The sequence below is a fragment of the Pangasianodon hypophthalmus genome, chromosome 14, assembly GCF_027358585.1.
Source record: "Pangasianodon hypophthalmus isolate fPanHyp1 chromosome 14, fPanHyp1.pri, whole genome shotgun sequence".
NCBI lineage: Eukaryota > Metazoa > Chordata > Actinopteri > Siluriformes > Pangasiidae > Pangasianodon > Pangasianodon hypophthalmus.
The window spans coordinates 17,335,078-17,359,614 of NC_069723.1; the positions used below are offsets into that span (position 1 = coordinate 17,335,078).

The 24,537-nt window shown below is 34.7% G+C and overlaps 1 protein-coding gene across 1 annotated transcript; it reads right to left on the reverse strand.

Annotated features, from left to right (window-relative positions):
• Positions 1-11,185: 11,185 nt before the first annotated feature.
• On the reverse strand, positions 11,186-23,840 carry LOC113539359 (sialoadhesin). Its single transcript, XM_053239496.1, has 11 exons — positions 23,761-23,840; positions 21,606-21,667; positions 21,099-21,473; positions 19,964-20,257; positions 18,746-18,845; positions 18,292-18,330; positions 17,093-17,125; positions 13,736-16,944; positions 13,229-13,300; positions 11,948-11,987; positions 11,186-11,642 (listed from the first exon to the last, which is right to left on the reverse strand). The coding sequence occupies exons 2-8, from the start codon at positions 21,649-21,651 to the stop codon at positions 16,899-16,901; spliced, it is 933 nt and encodes a 310-aa protein (XP_053095471.1). The 5' UTR covers positions 21,652-21,667; positions 23,761-23,840; the 3' UTR covers positions 11,186-11,642; positions 11,948-11,987; positions 13,229-13,300; positions 13,736-16,898.
• Positions 23,841-24,537: the final 697 nt, after the last annotated feature.

The window sequence follows — 24,537 nt, forward strand, 5'->3', positions numbered from 1 at the left end:
AATTTCAGAAAAGCAAGCCAGCTCATTTGGCCCTCAGTTTCAACCACTGAGCACGGAAAAGAAATACCAGGAACATTTTTCAGAGATACTAATGACTTGAAGGATTTTTCCTTTGTTCCTTTGACTGGCACAAGCTGAGGGGCATCCATCATTTCCTGCACTTTTCTCTGAACATCTCCCTCTCCATAAAGAAGAAGTTCCACTGAAGTGCCCATGTTCCTTAGCTTGTGGAACATGGCCTCTGCATTGGGAATATCTCCTCCATGATGGACAATTTTATCAGCTGATCTTTTAAGGGTCCTTTCCGTGGCTGGCCTCAAAGAAGTGCCAGCTAATATCTTTGAAGCCTTTCTTGAAAGGCTCTTTTGATAGAAAGTAAAAGTTGCCCTTCTGTTTGTACTGAGTAGCTGGGCCATCACTGAAGACATGGAGGTGATTGATCAGAGGGTATCTCTCCCTCACCATGTCTAAAGCAGGGCTGAGGTGGGCCCAGATAGCTGGGGGATCATGCTGCCTTGAAGGTGAAATGGAGCAGAAAGTCACTGGTTTAAACTAATCTTCTTTAAAAGTGTAAAACAAATGAATGCACAACAAATTAATAAGAAATACCAATACCATATATACAATACAATGGTTACTAAGCAAAACAGTGACAGGGTGGACAGTAACAGGAGTGATATTTTATGCTGAATTCAGCTGTTACTACTTATGTGATGAACAACAGGCTAGCACATGGTGATGACAGAGAAAGATTTTTAACATTAACAGTATTATTAACAGTATTTGTCAAAATTATGAAAAATTGTCGTTTCCTCTATAAATAAGCATAACAGAGGGGACATGTCAGGCTTTACCGCATCAGTGCACTATTCTAAAATGTAGGAAAAAAAGGTTGTTGAAAGAGTGATACTTACTCTGCTTCTTGTAGATGAGTTCCCTCCAAAAGTATATACTACTTCCTGAGAGTCGTGACTAGAGGAACATCCAGGGGGCACGTTCAGAGGGATTTCATGATTCCATCGGAGTAACAGGGGGACATTCAACTCAGGGACGCAACTTAATTTAAAGACTTTAAGCATTAAAAATGTATTAATAACTAAAAACAACATCTGGGGAGGAATATTATAAATATGGCTGTACAACAATAATGAAAAGTGTAGAATTTGTTTGATTTTCTTAGTTATATTTGTAAGCGAAGTTGAGCATACATGATTGGGGACATGGCAGTTTAGTCTACTTGCACTAAAATCAGGGTCATTATTTTAAATTAAATTTAATTCTGGTTACATATCATTGTGTTCCATGATGGAGGGGGCTAATCATATAAGACAAGCTTAAAGAAATTAGTATAATCCCAGTTTTTAAATAGAATATACCATATTATGTCTTGGGGGCTCAAATGCCCCCGAATAGTAGGAATGACCCTAGTAGTGTTAGATTATCTAGAGCGTCTGCCTACAAGTCCCTGTATGAGCAATTACTATAGAAACAATAACGCATTAGAACGAGCGCATTGACATTAAGCTATCCTTTGTGTAACTGCTGGCCGAGCCGTGTTATTATATACCACAATCGTGCACACCTTCTGGCCAATCAGATTCGAGCATTCAGTTATATAAAAATAATTAACACACTGTTAGTTAAATCTGGAAACGGATGAGACTTCTATCTCAGTTATCTAACTGCATACAGCTGCACAGCGTAGTCAACCATTAAACCTGTTCTGACTCATACAAATTAAATAAAACATTCATGCTTTGTCAAGCACGTTACAGATATGACAAAAAAAAAAAGAATCAAGAATTTAAGACATTCAATTTAAGCAATTAAAGGACCTCCATTTAGTATATCTCCTCTTGTTATGACCAGGTGTGGTGAGACCACACACACACACACACACACGCACACACACCCCTTCTGTAGCAATTTATTGTTCCTTTTCTGTATTCAATAATTGCTTTTGTTTTTTAACGGCTATATTTTGTGATCCTGCAATGGCCATTTCCTGATGACAGAAGATCACCTACCTGCTTTGGGAAACACACTGGGAAATTATTATTGTAATGTGTGTTGCCTTGATAATTATGACAAAAATAACAAAATCAGCAGTTTATGACATCCTCATCAATTTTATCCCCATTCTGATGTTGGATGTAAACATCAACTGAAGCTCTTGAACTGCATCTGCATGCTTGTGTGCATTGTGCTATTGACACATGAGTGGCAGTTTGGACAATTGCATGAATGAGCAGGTGTTCAGGTATTCCTATTAAAGTGGCCAGTGAGTGTATGTCAACATATGTATTAAACCATTTTACTACACTGTGTCAGCAGGGGTGATGCTGAACCTTGGATCCGGGTTATGAAACAGCTCTTGATCTACAACTGTGCATCAATAATCTTACAAAAATTTTTAGATATAAAAAAATAAATATATCTAAATAAAAAAATAAACAGTGCATCTGTATATAATTAAAGGACTGCTATTTACTGTAACATAATAATGTGTGTTGCTATAATAAATAGATTATAATTTTAATTAGAAAAACAGAAGTTAATATTATATGACACATGCACACAGTACACATCTTAGGGTGTGATGATTAGATAGAAATTAGAAGGCTATCTAATGTTCACCAACCCTGTTCCTGGAGACTTATTAATAAATGTAAATGAAGTTGAACAGTAGATGTCAAGAAAGAGCATTTTAGAAACATATTTATATCATTAATCAAGCATAACCAAGAAGTAAAAAGAGCAAAGCTTAGTCTAGCATTTACTGGAAGTAAATTGATCTAAATAAATTATTATGAATATAGAAAAAGGCAATCATATCTTTATCCTATTCAGCATTATTTTATTATGAACATTAAGCACCACTACAACCATGTCCAGGATAAAGCAATTACTGAAAATGAATGAATTAATGAATGAATGAATAATTAAGCACAGAAACCAGATGAAAAATAAACTAAAAATTCCAGGAGATCAGCAGTTTCTGAAAATACACATATCTGCCCATATGAGTCCAAAAACATGCCAGTCAGTCATTGAGATCACTTTCCCATCACCATCATTTTCCTCCATTCTGATGTTTGATGTAAACATTAACTGAAGCTCTTGGACTATATCTGTATGGTGCTACTGACACATGATTGGCATATATTAGATAATTGCATGGATGAGCAGGTGTACAGGTTCCTATTAAAGTGGCCAGTGAGTGCAGGGGTGATGAGAGGCTGGGGAAAAGTTCATGAGGTTAACAAGCAGGCTAATAGCCTACACCTGTGCATCAATAATCTCCTTTTAAAAATGTCATGGTTTGTCAAGCAATATTACAGATATGAAGAAAGAATAAACAGTGCATCTTTGTGCAATTTAAGGACTGCCATTTACTGTAACTCCCCTAATGTGTGTTACTGTGATAATTATGAAAATATGACTATTGTTATTACTGGCATGCTAGATATTCATATTTCATTAAAGCAATTTCAAACAGCCACAAAATATAATAAATGTAATATAACTTTAAATAGAAAAAAGGAAGTTAATATGATATGCCACATGCACACAATGCAGACATTAGGGTGTGATTATTAGATAGCTTTCTAAGCACTATCTAATGTTCACCATCCCTGTTCCTGGTGACTTATTAATAAATGTGTATTATGTGGAACAGTAGCTGTGAACAAAAGAGCATTTGAGAAACATATTTATATAATTAATCGAGCATTTCTAAGCCCAGGGAAATTTTCAGCATAACAGAGAAGTAAAAAGAGCAAAGCTTAGTCTAGTATTTACTGTAAGTAAATTGATATAAATATTTATAAATATAGAAAATCACAGTCTTTATCCTATTCAGCATTATGCTATTATGAACATTAAACACCACTGCAAACCTGACCAGGATAAAGCAATTACTGAAGATGAATTAATGTTTAAGCACCAAAACAGGACAGTTGAAGAGTGGAAAAAGACCAGACGATGTTTTTTTCCACTCTTCAACTGTCCAGGTTGAGTGAGCCTGTGCCCATTGTAGCCTCAGATTCCTGTTTTTGTGAGTGGAACCTGATGCGGTCTTCTGGAAGTGGTACAGAAAGTGAATGGATAAGCAGGTGTACAGGTGCTCCTAATAAAGTGGATGATGAGTGTATATTAACATATTTAATTCTTTTAATAAACTGTATTTGCAGGAGTGATGAGCTGTTAGGGAGATGCCACTGGAAGATGTTGAGAGGTTGGGGAGAAGTCACTGAGGTTAACAAGCAGGGGCAGCAATTTTATTTTTTTTAATTTTATTATTTTCTTAATAAAGAAAAAATAAATGGTGCATCAGTGTGCAATTTAAGGACTGCCATTTACTGTAAATCTGTCTAGTTTCAGTAAGCCTGTGTCAAAAAAAATATCCAGAATTTTTTTTTACTAAAGTAATAAGAACAGGATAGTCTAATAGAGAAATGAGAGAAACAGTGGAGGAAACAGTAAGAGTGAAACCTTCTAGGTTGGAGCTTTCTAATTTGAGAGCACAGAGAACAATTAAGAATTGCAAGATCAGCTAGTTTATTGTGCAGGGGACAAATTACCCAAGCAATGTCTGATTTCCAAAAAATCCTTTCCCAAAATATCTAAGATTTACCAGAAGATCCAAGAACATTCTTTAAAGCAGCAAATTGAACATGAAAATGAAAAAGCAAAATAAAAAAAATTCTATTGCCAATTATTCATGCATTAAACAGGACATTTTATTATCATGCGGCAGGAATGGATGCAGATGCAGGTAACAGGTTTTATTTAAGATGCACACACACAAACCCAAAGGGTTAGGCAAAGTCATAATCAACAAACAGGCAACCATCAAACAGCATGAACTAGGCAAGACTATGGACAAAAACCAGAAACAAGAACAACACCAGAGGTACATGATAGCAAAATACAAATGGCTTGCCACCAACAGGTACAGGACACTGAGTGTTTACTTCACAATGTGTGTGTGAGAACTGAGAGTCCTTTTATACTGTGAATGTGGGAGTGATTGTAATTGAGTCCAGGTGTGTGCAGTCAGAACGCCAGTGAACGTGAACGTGAGTTTCATGATGGCTGGCCGTTGTCGTCCTTGGCAGCCATGTTTGTACGGCGTATTGTACACTGGGAGTCGTTGGATGCCGATTCTGATGTTGATGTGACATTTATCTTGTAGAATGGCTATACACGACTCTGGCTTGCCCACAACATTACAAAATAACAGAGACAATGTATTATTTTCAGCTACAATTGTTTGAACCTGACAAATGTTACAAATTATGACTTATCCTGAAACAACCTGAGATTGTCTCTTACTGGAATGAATGAATGAATGAATGAATGAAAGGAACGTAATAGTTTTTATAAATGCATATTTTCAATCCATTGCTGGTAGCACCAATTAGCATAATACTATATGCTGGACAGTAGTGGGAGAGTGCGTGGAGCCACTGACAGTTTAATTAAGCTTAACTCCAGCTTTTAAAATCCAGCTTTTTAGTAACACTTTGATATTATATACGATTTCAAGTAAATGTACACTTGTTGATACAGCCATCCACTGGATGTCCAAATGTTGAGAAAGTAAGACAGACAGACAGACAGACACACAGACATGCGCACACACACGCACACGCACAGACTGGAAATGGACCAGCATCATAGGGGGGTTTCCTGGAAGACACACACTGACGCTGACGCGGAAACTGAAAGTCAAATTTTAACTGGAAGTGGAAAGTTTGAAGGCGTTCAATATTTGGTAATATTTTTCCATTTATCACTCCTTTACTAAGGCATGTAATTTGTATTGTGTATGTTTGCCTCCTAAAACTTATGAACTTATGAACCAATTAAAATAGGTTGCAACTTTGACCAGGATAGAGCAGTTACTGAAGATGTATGTATATATGAAATGCTTGCATGCATGTACACTGTAAGGAGACTGTTCAAGATTGGAAAAAGACTAGGCAATGTTTTTCCAATTTTCAGTGGTCCAGTTTAAGTGAGCTTGTATCCACTGTAGCCTCAGACATGGTCAAAGTCACTGAGATCACATTTTATGCTTCAGGCAACATAATTCTGAAGAGTTTAGTGCTGCCCTGTTTACTTTATTTGTTTAATTCGTTTAATTCATTCTTTTTTTTTTATTGTTTTGTAATCTACAAGCTTAAAGTTGGTTGAGTGTTTGACAACTCCTGGGCTGCTGACAAAAACATTCACATTCCTAATGCATTCAATCTTGAGTGAATATAACTATGTTAAAATAAAATAGTTGTCTATTTTTTTTTATCACTCCTTTACTAAGGCATGTGATTTGTATTTTGCAAGTTTGCCTCCCAAAAGCATTTGGCAGGATTCATATATTTTTTTATTTTTTGTAAGATTGCACATATTATATATACAAATATATTTATACACTTATAGTATATTCTTCCTATAAATTTCCTGTAAGAAATTATCATTAATTAGGTATGTACACAAGGCAAAATATACATATAAAAGTAGACTTACTTCTCATTTGTACCACAAGGGTAATTTGCAACCTCAATTAAAATGCTCTTTAGCAGCCCTTTACTAATTTCATCATTCTGTGCTAGGCTTTAAATATACTTCACACTCATTTCTATAACTGAGAAATAAAGAGTTAAAGCTATAGACATTTATGGTATTAATTCAATGATCTCTCTCAGTTCCTTTTTCTTTGTTCCTCATTTAAAACGGGAGTAAGTTAAGTCCACAACTTAAATAACAGTTAGCATATTTGTTTATTTGAATGTTAAATTTAGTGACGAATATCTATGTTATAGACGCACTGTTGTAAATAAAGAACATGGATGATAGAATGAGGAAATAGCACCATCTAAGCTGTGGAAAAATAAAATGAAGGCTTCAAACCGCATTGACTTCCAACATGTTTAAAATTTATAAGATGACTCACTTCCCTACAACACACAATTCACTCTGTGGATGGCATTATTCTGTTTGCTGCTGCTCAACACCTAGTAAATCTCATTAGCCTTACAGCTTTCATTATGGTTTCAAGGTCATAGACAGTATACAAGGTCTTATGTATGGGTATTCAAAGGCATATGGTAAGGAGATTATTTTCTTGAAGCCGACCATTTTTTTACTGGCATGGGTGTTGGCATGATTTACAGCCAGAATCAATCCAACAAAGATTTTGGAATAGTCTAATTAGTAACTTGTGTGACCTACTGCATATAATCAAATGCAGATTTTATTGTCTTCTGTGTACACCAACACTGTTTTATCATACCTTGAAGTCTCTGCTAGAGCACCGAATATTAAATACTTTGTTTATCCAATCAAACAACAGCATTGGTTTTTAGAGATCCAATATGTATATAGGCTTTTATGCTGGACATTCATTTCATGCTACTTACTATAAAGTTAAATGTAAATAAGAATCCTATGTTTGATCAAGGTTAGACTCACATTGCCACTGCTACCAGCCTTAAGTTATTGCTTTTAAATGGCCAAAAAAAAAATCTGAATAAATGTTCAGGAACTGTCGATCGAAACTAGCTTTTAAAACAGGCCCGGACTGGCCATCAGGAGCTACTGATTTGGCCTGCTGCCAGCAAGCCTTTTTTTTTTTATTTTATTTTTTATTTTTATTTATTTTATATTATTGCCCACGCACTAAAGTGATCATTTCCGAAGTCAGCATTCAAATAATCAACTAAATAATAATAAAAACATTAATCCATTCATGAATCTAAATCTGTTATTTTTGACTGGCAATGTTACAGTTCGATTTCCGTCAAAGTGGTTAAAGAAACGTGCGAGGATGGAGAGGGCCCGGAAAAAGAAAAGGGAAAGGGCACGGAAAAAGAAACCGCTTCAAGAAGAAGCAGCGAAGTGTTGCAAAATTTCTGATCTGTTCAGGGCTTCAAGTGCAGGTCAGCTTTATCTGTAAATATTGTAGTTTTTCTTTGCAAGTATTGAACTAGCAAATAGCTTATTAGCGGTAGCGCCCCTACTATCATCACTTAAAATACTATACGCTAAAAGACATTAATACTATTTATTGTAAAGTTACATTTGAATTTATGCAGACAAATATTCAGATTCTTTTATATAGGTAGGAAGGGAGCAGGGAGACAAGAGCTATAGTGCAAAAATGTTGCAAATATCATAAAATGTTATAAAAATGCAATAACATTTTATTATGATTTTTTTAAATATGTTGTCATAATGTAGTCATTATTGTACTAATTCTGAAGTATTATAAAATTATGTTTGTTTATTTTGTTTGTTCAACTTGCAAAAACGTTGCCATATGTTGCCATATCCTGCTGTCTAAATACAACCTTCTCACTGCCTATCGTGTCATTGGACTGGGCTACAAATCTTTGTTGTCTGTGACACAAGTAGCCTGTGAAGGAAGCTTCTCCACATTGAAGCTTGTGAAGAACAGACTTAGGACCTCGATTAATCAGGAGCACCTTGAGGCTTTCTTGTTAATGTCCACTGAGAGGGAGATACTTGTTGGATTTGACACTGACAGCATCATTGATAAAGTTGCTGAGAGCAGCAAAGTCTTGCGCAATCTGCTGACCTTCTAAGCTGAAAGTTTTGTTTAACCTCTCTTCTGCAGTTAGAGTACATTTATGAGTGAGAAGTAGAGAGGACATAGCAGCTTTGGACTTCTGGCATAAATGCTTGGTATAATGCTCTGTGCAGACTCATGTAATCTGATATAAGATCTGCTTTACTTCAAGGTTAATTGCAAATGTTTTATTATGATGGTCATGCTGTGTAATAAATTTAATTTGGAGAGAAAAAAATAAGGTGTGGTTTCTAAATTTATTTTGGTGCATAGGATAGCCTGGGTGGGTGTGGGATTTCCCAGCCTGAAATTGTGTCCCAGTTCGGCCCTGTTTTAAAATAGCTTTTAAAAAGCAACGTTAGTAAAAAGGAAGGAAGAACAAAAACATATTAAGCACCGCTTTTCACTTATTTCAGAAATAGAGAGAGCTACAGCTCACTGTGTGTGTGTGTGTGTGTGTGTGTGTGTGTGTGTGTGTGTGAGAGAGAAAGAGAGAACATTTAAGGAGAAATTTCTACTACTACATGGGGTATGACATCTGCTCACAAAACAAATACGGTTATCCAATTAGTCATCCAAATACAATTGACTATAACATTTTAAAGAACACATATTAGAAGTTAATTAAGATCTTGTACTTTGTTGTTCAATAAAGGCAACTGGACACTTGTAAATACTTGGACAAAATTATTGGTACCCTTACCGTTCTTTGAAACAATGATTCACTGCTCCTGAATAGTGATTAAAACTAAAAGCAATAATCTCATATACAGTCAGGTCCGGAAGTATTTGGACAGAGTTTTTGTAATTTTGCCTTTATACACCACCACAATGGATTTGAAATAAAACAATCAAGATGTGATCGAAGTATAGACTTTCAGCTTTGTTTTAAGAGGTTCCACAAAAATATGGCATTTACCATTTAAGAATTACAGCCATTTTAAGCAAAGTCTACACTTCTATCACATTTTGATTGTTTTATTTCAAATCCATTGTGGTGTATAAAGGCAAAATCACAAAAACTCTGTCATTGTCCAAATACTTCCAGACCTGATACCTGTCTGCCCATAGTATGTGATAGATTAAACCAATAAAATTGTGAAGAGAAATGACTTACTGTTTATTTTACCAAGATAATCTAAAACAGCCTGGACAGATTTCTTGGTACCCCTAAAAAAGATTAGAAATCACTGCATTCTAATCATGTTTCAAACTTTAAACCTTAATTAGTGCCACAGGTGTCTTCAATCTTTGTAACAGCCAATCAGCCTATTTAAAGAGAGAAAACGCGCCACTGTGTAGGTTGGTATCATTGTGTGCACCACACTGAACATGGAGCAGAGAAAGCAAAGGAGAGAGTTGTCTGAGGAGTTCAGAAAGAAAATTGTAGAAAGCCGTCTTAAAGGCAAAGGCTATAAGACCATCTCCAAGCAGTTTGATGTTCCTGTGACTACAGTTGCAAGTATTATTAAAAAGTATAAGGTCCATGGGATTGTAGCCAACCTCCCAGGACATGGCTGCAAGAAGAAATGCAACCCCAGGTTGATCAGAAGGATTGTGTGGATGGTAGACAAAGAGCCAAGGAAAACATCCAAAGCCATTCAAGCTGAACTCCAAGGTCAAGGTATGGCACTATCTGTTGCATTTTAAACAACAATGGGCTCCATGGAAGAAGACCCAGGAGAACACCATTGTTGAAAGAAAAACATAAAAATCCAGACTGGAATTTGCTAAAATGTATGTTGATTTCTGGGAGAATGTCCTTTGGACTTACGAAACAAAACTAGAGCTTTTTGGGATGTCAAAAAAATGTGCTCTAATATAGTTAAACACAAATGTGTGGTTCAATGGTCCACACACGCATTACGAATCGGGCAAGGGATGCAGATTGGGTAACCATAGGCACATATGCAATGTATCTTAATTAATGTAAATTTATAACACTGGTAACTTGTTTTGAATGACATCAATTAATCATCTCTGTAAATGAAATTTTAATAACACTTGGATACAACCATACATTTTATTTTATTTTATTATATTTTATTTTTTATCCCAGCTCCAGGGTCCCTGGTTTGATCCTGAGCTCAGGTTACTGTCTGTGTGGAAATTTGCATGTTTTCCCCTTGTCCATGTACATTTCTTGAAGGTTCTCTGGTTTCCTCCAACTTTCTGAAATAGGCTGGATAGACCAGGATAAAAGCAGATACTGAAGGTAGATGAATAAATTGATATATTATTGATATATGCCAGTAAAAAAGTGATATTCAGCATTTTTCCATATACTGTATGTTCTTTTGTCTTTAAGTTATATTACTGTACCAGTATTTTTTGAAGGCATGCGTATAAAAGTGATTCTATTTTCATTTTAATTAATTAATAATTTTTTGTATTTAATTTAACAGAATGATTAGGATCTTCTAGTAGGGATCCTGTTTACTTCACTGTATATTCTTGAATAACTGTTTTACAGTGTTTTTTTTTTTTTAAATTGTAATAATTATACAAAAGGATAAAAATCAGTATATAAAAAACAAATAAAAGTTCAGTCAGTATGTTTATAAAATACTTTTTTAATACTTTAATGGTCACAGGCAAAAAAAAAAAACAAAGAAAACACAATAGTATTTATATTGTTAGTAGAGTTACTAATCAACTGTACATAATGCAACTGGCCAAGTGTGTGGGCATAAACATTGATTAATCATCAGTCAGTAAGAAGAACTAAAACCCTATCTACTGAAATGTAAAAAATAAAAAATAGCACAATCTGTGGTGAAGCTGCTGTTCAGTGGACCTTTCCCATATGCAAAATATCCTTGTATCGTTGCCAAAAAATGAAGACTCAACTCAGCTTCCTCATTTAACAAACTCCACATACAAAGCAGGAATAGGATTCTCATTACAACAGAAATTTTAAAACAGCAAGACACAGTAAGCCTAAAAAGAATATAACACATTAAAAAAGAGATGATAGCCTGGATTTCTGTCATCAGATATTCCCATACACATTGAGGTCTTCCATGTTGATGTAATCATCACCACAGTCCTGTAGAGAAAAGAAATGAAGAAATGAAAATGGCATGAAGACTTCACAAACTTCAGAGTACTAAAGATTTAATCAAGGCAGTCTAAATTTGTATGCCAAAGTATTATTGAAAATAATTTCCAAAATGTGCTATTATAATAACTACTTCAATATCAATTTTTATTTAATAAATCTATTATCTTATTAAATTCTTTTCAGGATGAAACATGACATAAGGCAAGCTATGAAATTAACACCATAATAAAAGGTTAGTGATCATGTAAACTGAAAAAAATAAATGGAAATATGTGATGAGAATTACTTACATCTGCACATGTGCCACCAGATTTGTTGCCTTTTTTTTCACTAACATTTAGTGAAAAAGAAGGATTGTGATTAATTTTTTTTTTTTAAATTTCCCCTCAGACAAAAAACACATTGTTATTTCTATGTGTTACAAAATGTACTATTATTTCATTAATTGAAAGTTATCAGAATCCAGGCATTTATTAATTAACATAACTAATGAGTATGGAGTTACTTCCAGTCAAATTTATTGTATACAAAGCATTCAAAACACAATTAAATTCTTATCAGACAACATGACACGAGAAAACAAAAGAGAGCAGCTGCATTTATTGCATAAGAAGGAGACACTGTGCATAGCAAGAGGAAATGGCAGGGATAAATAGTATAAATAGGTACATCAGGGTGGACAAAGGCTAAAAAGTGGTAGCTAACGTGTAATGAATAACACATGATGACCTATGCTGTTATATAAAAAACATTCCACTCTAGGGTGGTGTGATGAGAACTGATGTAAAACGGAGGGCTGTTACCACCCAAAAGTAGATTATTTTCCCATAATAGCATGTCCCAAAGTGTTTTATTCTGCTTATACTACAGCAATTTGCCAGTCATTAACATTTTTCATTTATTAGTGAATGACACATCACACTTTTTAACTATTTATAGTTACATTAAAAGTTATGGAATATCTGCGTGACAATGTAAATGTGTTATAAGTTATAAACAGCCATTCACTCACGACTGTTTATAGTCGACCATAGTTGTTGCTATTCTCTAAAAATAGAATTCTTTTTGAAGTCCACCGTCCCAAGAAATCAGAAGGCACCAAATCAATTTTACATAAATGTACTGACTGGTACTTTAGAAGGAGACTTAGATGGCTGCTTTGTGCTGGATTTTTCTGGTTTCCACATACCTGATTCTGAAAAGATCATCTGTCATGTACATGCTAATTAATCCAACTGGTAAATATCTACCATCAACCATATCACACCTTTGCTGATGGGTGTAGTACATTGGACAGTGGGATTCTGAACAAGTACCATACCCTCGAGTTACAGCATCAAGCTGCATCACATCACCCATCCACACTATAACCAAATGAAACTTTTGTTTTGTTTTGTTTTGCAAAAGTCAATAAGGAGGAGGTTTTATTATTATTATTATTTTTAACCTTCTTGTCTGATTGGTCCACCCCTGGTATATGTGTACTGGGCCACTGTGTAAGATACAAGGCATGAAGTAATAGTATATTATGGAATAATACAGCATAATACAATGCATACAAACTACTCTACCTCTTTGGAGATGGAAAGCGGGGTTTTGAGAATTCTGTTGTTCCTGACACGGAACTTACACAGTTGTTTAACCTTAAAACATAGAAGTTTGGTTATTTCGTTGTGATCTGTATCATTTAAACAAAAGAGCTTTTAAGACTCAGATTTTGTGTACAACATTTTTACAGCTGCTGGATTGTAACAATATTACACAGCCAGTATTAGGTAAACAGTAAATATGATCTAAGTCTACAGAGCAGCATCATAGAACATATTTAAACATATTAAAGTCAAAATATGATATTTCCGTTTCTGTACATATTAAAGTCAAAATATGATATTTCCGTTTCTGTACATATGTAGCCTATATGAAGCTGAGAAATCGTGCCTCCTTTAGCAGAAGTTTTTTGTTCTTACAAATTTTAAGCTGTAGTTGTGTCTACCTGACTGTTTTATTGGTCATTTGTAGAGGACTGTAACTGTGGTTTCTTCAACACAACATTTTTTTAATCTAATAAAGATACTTACTTAGTGTCAACACTCCTTTCAGGCGCTTGCCTTCTTCCATAGCTCCTATAAAGCAGTAATGGATAAACAGTCAGGTTTGGGTAAAAAAAAAATAAAATTAGATTCATTAGATTCATTAAAGGTATTATTTTAAGTATTGGTTTAGCTTTTTATTATGTTTAATTTAGCAAGCTAACAATTCCAGCGTTCCTGTCCCAGTACTTGCATGCATGGTTAATAGGAATGAGTTTTATTTGGTTTTCAGGAGCAGGCATCAAATTATGCACTGAAAGATGTTCTCAGAGAAGGTCCAGTCCTCTTCGCAAAATAGCTGTCCACAGTATAAATAATCGTGACTTTCATGTTGGACAACCTGTGAAAGTAAGTGTGGTTTGAAAGCTTTTACTTTACCCTGGTATGATGCCTTAGATAATGCTATCTTTAATCATTCTACTAAATTTGTACTCTGAGTAAAATGTTAAATAAATGGTGAAGGAAAATAAACACAAATCCATTGTGCAGTTTTAGTTAAGAGCTATGTTTGCGTTTTCCTGTAATAAAGGAGGAACAGAAAAAAGGAACAGAAAAAGACAATTAAAAAAAGCTGCATTTCACTGATGCTGTTTGACAGTTCTAAGAATACTAAATAAAGACAAATTATTAATCCTACTTCACTTTTTCATGCATTGTCTTTGTTACCCCTTGTATGATTGTATGATTATCAATCTGCTGATCGGTCAGTATTTTGCACTGTTCTGTTTTGGCACACTGTTGCCTGCCATTCACTTAAGCTACAAGCAAGAAATAAAACACAACAGGACATGAAGATAATCAGTGACAGGGCAGTCTGATGCAGACTGACACTACATGGAGTTACTGTTACCACCCCAAAGTACTGTTTTCATACCACAGTGATTTGCCAACGTTCTGAGAAACCTCTGCAGGGTTGGAAAAAACATGGGTAATTGTGCTTCATTTTTATACTTTTTCTCCTTACATTTCTGTTTAGACCTGACCTGACCAAAGTACTTGTTACAAATCTCAAAGGCTTCTTCTCTCATCCAGCCAATGACTACGTGCTATATATCAAATGAATTGGTTCAGTTTTGCATCCAATCACTTTCATCAATGTAGGAAAAAAAACTATCAAGAATCACACTAATCAGTCATCTTCTCTGACCTTCTCACGCAACACAGTGTAGTTAAAGCTACAGCGATCTGTGTACATCTGGAGATGGATAAGCCAGTGGAATGCACTGTGGAACTTGAGGATGAGTGCCCCTGGCCTAACTCTGTAAATGTTTCAATATGCTAGACAAAGAAATGACTAGTCTAAAGAGAGGAACCTGCTTCGCCTTCCTAGAAGGCATGGACTCCATCTACTTTGAAAAAGCATGTTGAGGTAAGTTTCACTAATTTTCTATTATTAACTGGCTATATTTAACTAGGTTATGCTTTGCTAATGCCAGGTTACACTAGCATTAATTCCATAAATACAAACATAAACATAACATAAATTGGCTAGGCAGAAAGTCAAATCCTAGCTTATGGTAAATATTTGGTATTTACAGGATTTACTTCTGATGAATTTATTAGGAAAGTACTTTGTGTTCATCATGCATATGACCAGCAAACTTGCAAAGATTGAATGATGTTTTCAGGCAAAATGGTGTAATTGCTTCAAAATGAAAATCACCTTCTAATAGTTTTAGATAAGTGATAAGCTTTATGTTACGCATGAGAACATGATATTAACATAATGCCATTGATTTAAAATATTTACTTGAGTATATTTATATGCAGAAACTTCTTCCTCTGACTCAAGTACACTTTTGGCAGGATATTTCCACTTTCAATTGAGTAAGATTATGACACATTATCTATACTTTCATTTAACTATAATTTTTTTCAGTACTTTGTCTACCCCTGGTCCTCCGTCCTGAACACTTTCCTATGTCGGAAAACTTATTGACAAAGCACTGACACCTTTGTAAATGTTAAATAAACATTTCCACTTACAGCTACTACTTGGAACTGCTGTCATAATCATGCTGTTATAGAAAATTAATCAACATCTTCTGACCAAGCAGATAAACACATAATATATAACATGTATAATATGATTGTAGTGCAGATGTTCATATCGGGTCCCTGGAGGACTAGTGGATAGGCCACGGCGCACTCATTGCCATGACCTGGGTTCGGGTCCCAGCCAGGGAACCAACCCCAGCCAATAGGGTTGCACACAACAGTGCAATTCCAGTGTCAGTCCCAAGCCCAGGTAAAATTGGGGTTGCATCAGGCAGGGCATCTGGTGTAAAAACTGTGCCAATTCGAATATGGGGACCAATGATCAGCTGTGGTGACCCTTAAAGGGAGCATCCGAAAGAAGAACAACAACAGATGTTCATATTGTTATGCACTGATTTCAGAATGATCAGATATAACTCTGATACCAACTATATGACCATATCAGTGAACGATCTTGTACATTTGAGTGAGTGTTTGACAGTAACAGGTGCTTCATATTAAGACTTTATTCATAAGTACCAAAATGCCCTCGCTATTTCTTGAGGTGTGTGTGTGTGTGTGTTTTCATGAACCTACAAATTTATCAGCACTTATAAGAAATAAACAAAAGCAGTCATGAAAGTCATATAATTAAGGGACGAAGTTGAGTACAGCTGATGCTATCTGCTTTATAACTCCTAAAGAATAGCAATGATGTCCAACTGTGCTTATACTGTATTATGTCATGATGTCATTCAGCCTGGTAGTGGATCTTCCTCAATTTGCATTTTTGTTAAACAAGTCTCTAAAAACTGCACATGATGAGATGGACATTATGAGAGTCAAGCTTTCAGTTAAAGCAAATTTACATTACACTTTCTTCAAATTAAAAGGCTAAGTTTCAAAAATCATTTCATGAGACAACATTAATAAAAATAAGAGAGGACTGCCATGGCACAAGATAACCATAATAATATTCTTAACACACTATGACAGACGCATGACAAAATAATGACTCTTTGTGTGTGTGTGTGTGTGTGTGTTTAAATTGTATGTGTGTATTTAAATTGTATGTACTTATTAAACCTAAGCGTTCATTTTAAATCTCTTTCTGGGGAAGTGCGTATATAAAAACAGGCAACAGATGAGTCTACTTAGATTAGTTTTGAGGGAATCAGGCTCTGTCTCCCATGGTCCTTATATGTCCCACTGACCTGACCCTGTTGATTACAGGAGTAAAACAACCACATCAGTCATTACAGAATGTGTAGGAAATGTACTTCTCTAGCATTCACTATGGCATCTAAATATGATGACTTTACTGTCACTGGTATGGAAAAAGTAATATACAAGCTAATGCATGCTTACCTGTGCGACATTCTGGAGAGACGACTCCATACCCTATGTAGAAGAAAGAATCCGGTCTATTATTTTTAGGATAATAAACCACACTGTAGTGTATAGTAGAATAGATGAGACGTTATATTTCTGTAGAAAAATCATGCATTGAAACTGCAGTGCAGTCAGAGGAAATAGAGATTTGATAGATCTATGGATTAGTCTCTGGTACACAAAGTATATATTTGCAGAAGTAATATACAAAAATAATTATTAGAGTAACTCTTCTATGACAAAAACAGTATTTAAATTGTATAGTTCATGACAAATGACTCAGGCTACAAGCATTTATCCATATCTAAGTGTAAAATGCATGCATAATGGTATGCAATAGCTTCCCATCATTATTGAAAACATTACTGTTAGAATGAAGCATAGCATAGACAGATAAGAAAGATAAGCATAATTATATAAGGGCCAAAATGTCAGTACAACATACCCTTATTAATTACTAGTTGTTTTCTAGTGGCCATTTAATTTACCACATGCTTTGTACAAATGTAAAAAATAAGAATACATCAACTGTTACTGTATATTGTGTAAAGCATGTAAAATTGTGCACATAAAAAAATATTTAATTGAATTTTATGAATAAAAACTCTGGAAAAACAGATCAGCTCTGCCATAAACTTTTAGCAGACAAACTTATACAAGTTCTTCATAGTGCATAGGTGTGACCATGACATGAGAGGAAATTTAAAAGCATGTGGCTATTTTCAGCAGCAGCATATAGAAAAGGAGAAAACCACAATCTTCCCCTTCATTAATCCAAATTAGACTGTAGGACTCTGTATGTCATATCTTGCTTACATCTCACTAATTTAAGACACTTGGGTCAGGTTTAGAGAGAATAGAGTTTTCTGCAAGGGCATGTCCAATTGTATATTCGTTATTTTTTCTTGGAAATAAATGCAAATACTATTGTTCCTAATTGTACAGTATCCCAATTCACGTGTTAGCTAATCTGTTATGAACATATTCACTGCTAATCTCATTTACTGAAAATGAATTTGTCTTTTTACACCAGAGCATTCGTCATCATCAGTGCCAGAGTAGCAATGAAATCACACACAATAAAAACTATTACCCGCTTAATTATTTGCTTAGCCAAGCCAACAAATTATTAAAAATAACAGAATGGCCTAATGGTAATATTATTAATTACTTACCCATTTGGATTTCTAGATTGAAGATCTTGGATCTGTTTCCTGATGGTGATGTAAAAGAAGAAGAATTAAATCCACAAAGTATTACAGCGACCAGGACTAGGTGTGAATAAGTGTGTGCGTGTGTGTGCGTGTGTGTGTGTGTGTGTGTGTGTGTGTGTGGGTGCATGTGAGTGTGTATGGCATGCGATGGACTGGTCTCCTATCCAGGGTTTATTGCCTCCTCACACCCAGTGTTCCCCAGATCGGCTCTGGATCCACCTTATCTCTGACCAGGATAAATCAATTACTAAAGATGATTGAATGAATGCCTAGCTGATATTACCTTAAGATGCATGAATTGCATAAATACAAGTAATGCAACATTAACACATTAAATATATAATTACAGCAACATGCAAAAATACATTACGCACATCTTAACAACTATAGAATCTTCAGCTTCATTCAGACTCACTTGTATCTCTTGGTCACGAAGAAACATGCCAATCCAAATACAGTGATGGTTCCGAGCACAGCGGCCACAGGAATAATGATGTGAAAGAAATTTTGTTCACCTGAAAAAGATGCTGAGTTATTTAAAGGCAAAGAATTATGACTTTATAGAAGTTTGTTCCATTGTTGTGCACTTAAACACTTTGCATTTTCTTAAGGGTACTGTTCATAAGGCTATGAAGAAAATATTTGCCTTTAATGATTTGCTTCAAAATATTTGCCTTTAATTCTATGATCTTTTGCTAATGTGTATGTCCATTCATGTAATGTATTTCATATTATGCATTGACGACTTATGCCTAGGCTGTTTCTGAAGATGCTGTATATCTCATTTCTTACGTTTTGGTAGAACGTGTCATGGTGATTGAATACTTCGAGGTCAAAGGTGGCAGTACTCCCAGACATATCAGGCCTTTTCCCTCTTTATCTCCAGTCTCCCTTACCACCTCTCATTCCCAATTTGTCCTACATATAACTTAGTAAGAAGCTAACCTGAAGATTCCTCAAGCCCATAATAAACATCAGAGTCTGAAGAACACCAGTCTCCTGGTTCCTGAATCAATGTTGTTGAATTTCTAACAACTAACAGCACCTGCACAAAATTTTCATGAAAACTGACCTAAACTGACATGAATAGATTAACGTTGTCTTTTAAAATGCTCACCATTGTTCATTGTTTAAATTACCCTCAGTTGGCAAGCAATGACACATCATTACCATTACATGAGATATCAGAGTTACACTGAGCTACAATTGTTGTGACAAAATTTGTCACTTGTCTCAGGAGTTAGTTCAACTTGACACTAAAATTCCTTTATTTCAACTGATGCCTATTAGTCAATTGAAAAGCCTATTGAAAAAGTCCTTATAAAAGTTTAAATAGGATTGCCAGTTGTCATAAAGGGGTTATGTGAGTGTCATGTGACCCTATTAACATGAAATTAATTCACCAACGTACAAGTAATATGAATATATATATATATATTTATTATATATTAACAGTCAAATAGTGACGCTCATGTAATGTTTAATTGGAAAAACACTGCCAGTTGTATCAGTGGTATTTTTGGAGTTGAAAAAAGATGTTTGAATTATTCTTATTCTATTCTTCGAACAGTTCAGAGGAGCCAATTTTAAGAAAAATATGATTTATGAAGGACACACATCCTAACTTTCTTACGTTTTATGTATATCTTGTGAGTGACTGCAGATTTCTTGTTGCCGTGGAATGTGACAGTGCAGGTGATGTCAGTGTGATCGTCCTTCTCTGTGGCAGGGAAGATCAGGAGGGACTCCACCTCCCAAACCCCAAAGCCATTGTCCTTATAGGACAAACGAGGTTTAGCATCTTGACGATTCCATTCAATAGTTGGGTGGTGTGTGGGACAGGTGTGTCTGACGTAACACTTAAAGACAGCAGGTGTTCCCTCTGTGAAGGATTCTTCATGATCCAGATTTGGTTTGTCAGGTTCGGCTGTATACCAAGTACAACAGTACAGCAATTACTATTAAATCAAATAAAGCTCAATAACTTCAAAATTAAATTAATATGAGGATGATATTAAGGATAAAATAGGCTGATTGTCTATTGTACTCTAGTCTAAGGAGAGAAGAAATTTCATTAAGCTGTTTACATTAGGACCTACTTCCTCATGAAGGAAAATATTACACATCATTTTATTGAAGTATATTTTTCAGTAGGTTATTAAATTAATGATGCTACAACATTAAACTTTCTTGGAGTGAACAAACCTGGGTTGAATAAGAGATATGGTGAATGTCTCTCTAAATATAAACACTGCCAGTCAAACATTTTGTGGAGTTTTTCCTACATTTTATTACAGTTTACCCACTATCAGCAAATAAATAAGGAAAAAAATAAACAAGTGTTCCATCAAACCCCAAATAAAGTGCTGTTTTCAAGGACTTATTAATTATCCCCACTCAGATTATAATGAAACTGTAAATTAGTGTTTTATTAAAGGAAAGTGGAAGATGAACCCTTTACTCTAAGCCTATAGATAAATGACCCATACAGAGTGTTAATATCAGCCATAAGATAAATTTAGGCTGGGTGACTTTCTTTGTACCACTTATAATTTCCAATATAATGGTTTTAGTTTTCCTAATTCTCCAGTATCTTGATAAACATGGTATACTTGAGCCCATTTCTTGAAGTTTAACCAAACATGTTACAGGATGTTCAAACACATTTTACTGGCAGTGTATATATGCCATTAATGGCAGAAGATTTTTTAATATATCTGATCATTATTGAAATGCTTTGAGAACTCAAATTTCAAAACCAAACTTACGTTTCATATTGATGGTCACACACTTCTCCACAAAAGAGAATTTCTCTATATTTGTGATTTCAACTCTGAAACAGAACGGGCCGTCGTCGTGGTCTCTCACTTCATCTATCTCCAATGAGCAGTTTTTCTCACTCAGTCGGCCAATTAGCTTTGTGCGCCCCTTGAAGTTATCCTCAATCAAGAAAGGATCTTCATCATAGATGCGTGCATTTTTGTTTGGATCTTTGTGCCAGATTCCCTTCAGCCGAGAGTCAGGACGTTGAAGGCCAGGGTAATTAAACTTACAGGGCAACACGACACAAGATGAGACCAGCGCCTCCACTGGAGAGACAACTTCTGCCTTCCACACATCCGAAAAAGCAGAGGCAAAGATCACTGTGGAAGATGATCAAAATATCAGTGAGCTGAGATATAGAGTTTTTTTTTTACTTGCAATATCCAGCTGTATTTAATAACGAGTGAAATAAATAGAAACATCAGGTAATCCAAGTAAATGTCATTCTGTACCTTGAAGGCAAATCCAGCAGAGCAGTATTTTTGACTGTGGATCCATGCTGCAACTTAAACTGCTACAAAATTGATACACATCTGACGTCAGTAATAGTTTTCAAATAAAATAATAAATGAAACATTTACTTTACTACTTAATATAAATAACTAGTACAGTATATGCAACAAAACATTATCTAGTGATTACATGTGTATAAAATTATAAAATATGAAAAGCAAATAAGTCTGATACTGGAGTAGTTAAACATTAGTTACATATAAAGATATAAACATGGCATATATGTGGTTTTAGACTGGGAAGTCCAGTTCCTTAATTCATCAAGGCCAAAAACAGGAAATGAAAAGGACAGCCTTTTCATTCCCTTAAAAAAAAAAAAATTCTTAGATCAAAGTAAAATTTACATATTTGGATGGATAGTCTTATTGTATAACAGCAGCTGCAAATATGCAATCATTTGTCATCATTGTGTTGCCTTAAAAGAGGGTTTTAAGACTTTTTTGTTTACCTTCTATTTTATTATTCATTTGTACTTTTATAGCCTTAAACATCTTTTTAACCTGACACGCTCCTTGACACTGTGGACAATATTACAACATGTGTATGAGAAATGTGATAAGCTGTTACTACAGAAACAAGAACCTATTAAAACGAGCGCATTAATAACAGTCTGTCACTTATGTTACAGCTGGAACTGCTGTCAGAGTCGTGCTGTTATAGAAAATTAATCAACACCTTCTGATTCAAGAATTCAACAACACTATACTCTAAAATATTATAAACAAAAGTACTGTACTTTCGTTAGAATAATTATAATAAAGCTTTGGAAATAATGGACTACGGTCAGAGAGGTAGAAGTTTATTGTACATCAGGGCTGGTGAGTAAATACTAAGTTATACCATATTACAAATATGATTATAACAATGAAGTTCAATCTATTTACACAAATTTGTACACTCTTAATTGTCCAGCATCTGATACATGACATGGGAAACAGGGGAGGTCATTTGTTTCCTCCAGTGGCTCTCAACATGAGATCAAGTAAACCCAGTTATCCATGAAGAAAAGCCACAGGGGCCGTCGTTGTTTATTTATGTTACCGTGGTGAAAATGACAAAACACAATTATTATAAGTTATATATATTATTGAGTTCTTGTGATATACATGTTTGACCGGTCACTTGAATTAAATGGGTTTAATCCAAGACTTAATAACTGCAAAACAGTTTGACCTGCATTCTGTTCTGTTCTGTTTAATTATATGAGTAATAAGCCAAATATCTGAAATGAAAATCTGTACTGAGAACATATGTGGATTTTTATTTTATTTTTTTTTTTTAGCTAAAGGGGTCCCTGACTGCAAAAACTTTGTGAACCCCTGGCCTACACAGCTTAGTTCACCAATTTAAATTGAGAGACTTTTACGTCATGTGGAAGGGGTAAGACATGTTTAGTTAAGCTGTAGGAAATTTGGTGGAACTTATTCTGACTGACACTACGATGAAAGACTGCTTATCATTGCATTCAAAATGCACCATTAGTGGTATTTCTATCATAGCAATTATGAAAACATTCACAAATTAAATAGAAATGATCCAGATCTATTTTATTGTGTACTTTATGTCTAATGGCATTGATCCATGGATTAAACCTTAAAATATGTGTGTCGTCAAACAACAAGTGAAATTCAAATAAAACTATTTAGTGGATCTCAGAGTTCTACAGGAAACATCTGCTAAACTCATTTACAGAAAAAAATAACAACTATATTTAGATCATGGTTTTCTTTCAATATGCTTTAGACATTCCTAACATTTTCTGACAACATTGAACAATTACAAAAGCTTTCTTTACTGTAATTGTGGCTTCAAAATTAAAGTCTGCTTGCTAAAGAAAATGTATTTACAATTCAAACTGGATTCAAATTCACTCAAATGTTGCCCTCTTTAACTGTGTATTACTTTTATAACTTTTTAAAGAAAACATGATTGTGAACAGAAAATAAGATAGAAATTAATTATATAATCTAACTCATATGGAATATAAGTAAAATTTGCATACACATTCAAATTACTATAAAATTACAGCAATACAAATATTGTTTGGAAAGAGATATTATTAAAATTATGTAAGTAGAAAGGAAAAAACCTTACCTTTTGGTTGTTGGATGTAGAAACCTATTCTGTGTCTCGTAAGTGACAGACTGCCACTGCTCTACAAATATATTGACTCCTTTGCGGTAAAAGGAAGTGCAAGAAAAAGTCCTGCCCACAAACCAAGTGTGTGCATTTTTAAACCTGAGGTGTACACTCCTTCAGAAAACCAGAAGAGACTTTAAAGTGTACAGCTGCATGCAAAACACAGGTGGGTGACAACTTAAAGGAAAACCCAACGAAAAGTACCTTAGGAAGGTGTTGAGCCACCACAAGCCACCAGAACAGATTTGCGCTGACACACAACAACTTTGTGAAACAACTAGAGGGATGAACACCGTGCTTCCAAAAGCTATTCCCTCAGATTGTGTTTGTATGATGGTGGTGGAAAGCCCTTTCTAAAACAGCAGTCCAAAATCTCACAAAGATTTTATAGAACTGTACATTTTTTTAATCCAAAAATAAATAATCAATAGAGACATTTTCCTTAGACAAAAACAGTATTTTTATTGTTACCTTTTTGTGGAATTAGAATTAGAATTAGAATTATTTGTAAGTGTATAATGCTGGTATGCTGGTACTGTTCATAGAATGAAGAATAGCATAGACATATAAGAATGCATAATTACATAAGTGCCAAAATGTCATCAAAACACACGCTTGTTGATTACTATGACAAACTGTTTTCTAGTAGCCATTTTAAGTTATAACAAGCTTTGTATAAATGAGGAGAACAAGTCTATTTTACAAAGGCTGTTATACAGTATATTGCGTAAA

What these genes read in the sequence shown, in the direction of transcription:
- LOC113539359 (XM_053239496.1), bottom strand. Translation starts at nt 21,651, where the DNA reads ATGGATCCACAGTCAAAAATACTGCTCTGCTGGATTTGCCTTCAAG. An exon ending in CTGCTGGATTTGCCTTCAAG is followed by an intron (nt 21,474 to 21,605) that starts GTACAGAATGAC and finishes CATCTTCCACAG; the next exon opens with TGATCTTTGCCTCTGCTTTT. An exon ending in TTCGTGACCAAGAGATACAA is followed by an intron (nt 18,331 to 18,745) that starts GTGAGTCTGAAT and finishes CATCACCATCAG; the next exon opens with GAAACAGATCCAAGATCTTC.